Genomic DNA, 5,355 nt, shown 5'->3' on the forward strand with positions numbered 1-5,355 from the left:
ACAGTTACAGATTGATTCATTTGTTTATGTTTTGGTTTAAAAAAATATTGTGTATAGTAGCTTCCAGAGGATAACACAATAAAATATTTTGTACTGCTTTTCAGTGGTAGTTGCTTTTCACTGTTATATTTGCTGTTACCTTGGTTTCATTCCAGTCCCAGAAGGTGGCGATAATGCGCCGACTTGATTGTTGTTGGGTGCGCCCTGAACCGCAGAAGAAGACTTACAATCGTACACAACTAGCTAACGTTAGCTAGCTGCTGGTGTGCGTTTCTTTTCGCAAAAATGGCCAAAATAGAGTTGCTAAGTTTGTTTCTCACTGAACGATTAACGTCAGCTGCACAGGATATTTATAAAATGGTAGAAGAAACGTTTGCAGAATACCAAGCAGAGGTCACTTACGTAAAGAGAGAGAATGCATTTCTACGGAAGCAGTTAAATGCTAACAGACCGAGAAAAGTGAACTTAAAACGAGGTTTGTAGGACCTAATAATGCACCTTTCATTATTGGAAATAAAAAACAAATGTATATCTAAAAGAGTATATATCAGGGTGTAAACTAGCTACCGTACTTGTTTTTAGGGGAAGTTGTGACATGTGCAGTGCACGCACGTCCGCTATAGAATTGTTTTACCAACAAGGGGTCTGTCTGAGATGTTATTTTGTCAACCATCCATAACTGCAGGTCTACGACAGATCACCAGCATTGTCTCTGTAGCAGGAGCTCCCCCAAAGCTGCTGCAGCAGAGTGTGCAGGAGTCGAGCCCCAGTATGGGGAAGGAGGTATCACAAACTGAGGAGAAGAAGCAAGCAAGGACCAGTCAGGGGGAGGAGCAGTTTCAAGAGTCAGGAACGACAGAGTCGACGCCTACACCCACCACTCACTGTTGGCGCAAAGACAATGATTTGGGCCCTTCCAAAACCTTGCCCCAGATCCATCCCAAGCCCTTACCCTCCTTACCCATACCCCATCTCCTGGCTCAGCCCTCACAGCCCTTCCAAATCGCACAGAACCAAGCCATCGTCTTATCTCATCAGATATCGCCTCTGGTCATTCAGGTTGTAAAGAAATTGTTTATTTGTAAAGAATGTGGGAAGACTTTCCGTTACATGAGTCGTTTGAAACAGCACACACGCATGGCTCACACGCAGGAAAAACCCCACTGCTGTACGTTGTGTGGAAAGTGTTTTCTTACCGCGAGCAAGTTAAAAACACACCAGCTAATACACACCGGTGAGAGACCCTACCTCTGTAATGTCTGTGGTCACTGTTTCAACCAGAGGTCAAACCTCAAAGTACACATGCAGAGGAAACATAAAGGTGTGTGACAATTATTATAGCATACAGTATAAGGATTTACATTCATATTTAAATTTGAGTCATTTAGAAGACGCTCTTATCCAGAGCGACTTACAGTTAGTGCATTCATCTTAAGATAGCTAGGTGGGATGATGAAAAGGTTATGTGAGAATAAGACAGCAAAAATAAATGTATGATTCAATAGACAATAAAGTTGTGTATAAGACACACATCTCCCCCACCCCTACACTCAGGTGTATATCAGTGGAGGCTTCTGAGGGGAGAACGGCTCATCATAATGGCTGGAACAGCGCAAATGGAATGGCATCAAACCTTGTGTTTGATGTATTTGATACCATTCCACATATTCCCCTCCAGCCATTACCACAAGCCCATCCTCCCCAATTAAGGTGCCGCCAACAACCTGTGGTGTATATAATTTCTCGTCCCTTTCTTCCCTGTATTGTCTCAAATCATAAACTACATTAAAGATGTAAAACAGCCTGTTTTCTTTTACTTTGTTTTGTCAGTTGACAGCTTGTACCATATTTTGACTCTAATTGCTGGACAGGTCTTGCATGGTAAGATGCTTTCTTGCTCAGCTATAAAGCAAATACAGTCGACCCCTGAAAAGTGCACATTGGTTAAGTGCACCAGTCTATACAAAACAGTCTCAACTCACTGGGTGTGTTCTAGATACACACACCCACAAATCATCAGAGGATTCATATGTTATTCTAACGTGGGGAAGATGGTAAACACTTTTCCAGGCACAGCGTAAGGAGTCGGCTATATTCTGTATGCAAAATTCACCTGGGTATACCACTCAAAGCTCACTCATTGGTATTCACTTTTGTAGCCTGTGGTAGGTGCTCCAAAGGAAACAAGTCCTTTTTAACCTTCATAAACAATTTCAAAATCTTTACTGTGGTGCTGTCTTCCATAAGACCCCGTACAATAATGAAAAGGATGGATTTACGTGAAAAAATCATGCATTTTCAGCATTCCTTGAGAGCTGAACATGATGTTTGGGTTTGGCCCCATCATATTTAGGGCCTCATGTTTTCGTATTATTACGGTAACAACGGGCATTCCTTATCACGTGATCAGGGAGAGCATCTTTTAGGTCCATTTTGGATAATAGCGAGAGCCCTTGTAGCTAGCTACGACATCCGAAAATGACTAAATTGCAGTTTTTAAATGTGTTTTTGACCGAGCGGCTTATGCTCGCTGCCCAGGAGATCTATAAATCTGTCGAAGACACGATTTTGGAATACCAAGAGGAGATTGCGCTCAGGGAGAGGGAGAACGACCATCTGAGACGTAGGCTTCGAGACGCTGGGATTGAAATATGGCCAGGTTAGTAGCTACCATGCTAAAATTAGCGCCGAAGCCGCACGCTAGTTAAACCAAATTTGCTCGCTGCGTAACTAGCTAAAGGGCCATTTGGTTATTTTATATTTGACACCTTGTATTAACGTTTCCAGAACTAGCCAGCTAACTAATGTTTTTCAGAAGGCTAACGTTAATTTATAATGTAAGCGCTAGCTAACTCAGCTAGCTAGTTAGCCACCTTTGTTCGTTAGCTAGCTGACTAGCTAGCCAGCTTCTTAACTAGCTAGTTGTTGCGATTTAGACTCAAATTTTCAGGCATCTGTCTTGCTGATTAATTTCTGAAATCGGGTTCCTGTGATAACGTTACATAAATGTTGTTTATCGTATTTTTCCTCGATCGTAAATCCAATCTGACTGCCACGTTCCGCCTCCCTCTCTTCCACCCAGACCGTCAGTCCATGGCGCTATTGGAGGAGGAGGATGGCGAACATCCCCGCCGGGAGTGGAGCCCCAGTATGGGCCATGAGGAGCGCGTCCCCATCCTGATCAAGGAGAAACGGGAGCTCAGGTACAGCCAGGGGGAAGATCAGCTCCGCGGCCACGGCTCCTGCAGCACTCCAGAGTCCATGTTCACCCCTCCCCGTGTCAGCAACGAATACCCCCAGGACCCTCCCCACTCCTCCAACCTGCCCCAGAACCCGTCGGTGGAGAACAGAGAGAGGGAGCCTGGTCCCAGAAGCTCATCCAGACATGTCAAATCAGAAGGGTCCCACAGAGGCTCATCATCGTCTTCGTCCAACAGCGGGCCGCAGCCCCTGGCCACGGTCAACCCCAACTGCTCCAACGAGAACAACATTGACATCATCGGGGTGGAGAACGGAGGACAGATGGGGTCTGGGTCTAAAGGACGAGCCGGCGGGAGCAGAGGTCAGGGCTCCCACTTAAGCAACCAGGGCGCTAATTCCACCTCGGCCGCTGAGTGTGGAAAATCTCCTCTCCAGGTGCACGTGTCGTCGTTCTGCTGCAGGGTGTGTGGGGAGACGTTCAGCCATGTCGGACACCTGCATGTCCACGTCCAGGTGCACACCCGAGAGAAGCCGTACCGTTGCGGGGTTTGTGGAAAGTGCTGCAGCTCCTCCGGCAGGCTCCAGGAGCATGCCAGGAGTCACACTGGAGAGAAGCCGTACCGCTGCCAGAGCTGTGGAAAAGGATTTACCCAGATGGCCCATCTTAAGGTCCACATGCGTATCCACACTGGAGAGAAACCTTACAGCTGCCCTGTGTGTGGCAAGTGCTTCAGCCGCTCTGACAAAATTAAACGTCACCTCCAGACCCACAGCCGTGAGGGCACCTACTTCTCGGGGCAGTGAGATGAGAGAGACGCCACCACCGGTGGTGGTGGGTGGTTGTTGTTAATGAACGACTGAGTCTCGGTGTATGAATGAATTGCTGATTATGGGACATTTTTTAAAAGCTCAAATTGCTGCCACTAAGACAAGGCTTGTTTTATTTTTCTCTCTCTCAGAGCTAGGGATTCTGTGACATTCTTAGAATGTTTTATCTCTGCTAAGTAACAGTTCTCTCTCATGCAATAGGATTTGTATTGCAGTATAGTCAATTTAGTAGGTGTCCATTTTCTTTTTGTACTTGAGTTATTAGCTAGTCTTTCCTAATTATTTAGTATTTTAGTAATAAACTTGATAGCATGATGATATTGAAGTCTTCCACAATGCGCCTTGAACGGAGATGCATTCAGGATTCCAACAATGCAGTGTTCCAAAACGTGGTCTTGCCCCAGATGATTTGCACAGGGCCAATTTACACCAATTTCAAGTTTCTAAAAACAATGGTTTATTTTTTATAAAGTATATCACAGCTTATTCTGATTTCCTGAATCACCTGGCTGAAATTCGTAAGCTGTTTTTATTTGTGTTTTTTATGAACACTGGCTAACCGTATGGGCATTGTCTATGAACAGTTGTCCATTCTTTGAGTTTCCAAATATGGATAAGTAGACATATTAGCCATTGTTAGTTTGGGTGAGGTCAGGGGTGGGAATTAGGGTTAGCAATAGAATACAGCAGGCAGGGCTATGTTTCTGTACGGTTAGACACCTAAAGCCTCCCTGATATACTCCATGTTAAATAATCATTACATCGCTCTCTCCCTTAATCACACCAACAGCGTCATTGCATTTGGTACACCAGAAGTATACTGAACAAAAATATAAACGCAACAATTTCAACGATTTTTCAGAGTTACAGTTCATATAATGAAATCAGTCAATTGAAATAAATTCATAATGCCCTAATCTATGGATTTCACATGAATGGGCAGGGGCGCAGCCATGCCCACCCGTTTGGGGGCCAGGCCCACCCACTGGGGAGCCAGGCCCAACCAGTCAGAATGAGTTTTTCCCCACAGAGGCTTTAATATAGACAGAAAACCCCCTTAGTTTAATCAGCTGTCTGGGTGGCTGGTCTCAGACGATCCCGCAGGTGAAGAAGCCGGATGTGGAGGTCCAGGCCTTGCGTGTTTACACGTGGTTGTGAGGCCGGTTGGACGTACTGCCAAATTCTCTAAAACGACGGAGGCGGCTTATGGTAGAGAAATGAACATAAAATTATCTGGCAGCAGCTCTGATGGACATTCCTGCAGTCAGCAGGCCAATTGTATGCCATCTCAAAACTTGAGACATCTGTGGCATTGTGTTTTATGAC

The 5,355-nt window shown here is 45.2% G+C and overlaps 2 protein-coding genes across 2 annotated transcripts; both read left to right on the forward strand.

Annotated features, from left to right (window-relative positions):
- The first annotated feature begins 222 nt into the window (after positions 1 to 222).
- LOC123491606 (zinc finger protein 665-like) lies at positions 223 to 1,631 on the forward strand. Its single transcript, XM_045222855.1, has 2 exons — positions 223 to 475; positions 686 to 1,631. Exons 1-2 carry the CDS (start codon positions 286 to 288, stop codon positions 1,327 to 1,329), a joined length of 834 nt encoding a protein of 277 aa, XP_045078790.1. The 5' UTR covers positions 223 to 285; the 3' UTR covers positions 1,330 to 1,631.
- Positions 1,632 to 2,425: 794 nt separating this feature from the next.
- On the forward strand, positions 2,426 to 4,903 carry LOC121574761 (zinc finger protein 835-like). The gene is made up of 2 exons (XM_041887323.1): positions 2,426 to 2,659; positions 3,083 to 4,903. The coding sequence occupies exons 1-2, from the start codon at positions 2,479 to 2,481 to the stop codon at positions 4,003 to 4,005; spliced, it is 1,104 nt and encodes a 367-aa protein (XP_041743257.1). The 5' UTR covers positions 2,426 to 2,478; the 3' UTR covers positions 4,006 to 4,903.
- The last annotated feature ends 452 nt before the right edge of the window (positions 4,904 to 5,355 follow it).

The sequence above is a fragment of the Coregonus clupeaformis genome, chromosome 10, assembly GCF_020615455.1.
Source record: "Coregonus clupeaformis isolate EN_2021a chromosome 10, ASM2061545v1, whole genome shotgun sequence".
NCBI classification, from domain to species: Eukaryota; Metazoa; Chordata; class Actinopteri; order Salmoniformes; family Salmonidae; genus Coregonus; species Coregonus clupeaformis.

Bases quoted from the DNA above. Each gene is read 5' to 3' on its own strand.
- LOC123491606 (XM_045222855.1), top strand. From the start codon at position 286: ATGGCCAAAATAGAGTTGCTAAGTTTGTTTCTCACTGAACGATTAACG. The intron at 476-685 runs GTTTGTAGGACC...CCATAACTGCAG, and splicing joins AAAAGTGAACTTAAAACGAG to GTCTACGACAGATCACCAGC.
- LOC121574761 (XM_041887323.1), top strand. From the start codon at position 2,479: ATGACTAAATTGCAGTTTTTAAATGTGTTTTTGACCGAGCGGCTTATG. The intron at 2,660-3,082 runs GTTAGTAGCTAC...TCTTCCACCCAG, and splicing joins TGGGATTGAAATATGGCCAG to ACCGTCAGTCCATGGCGCTA.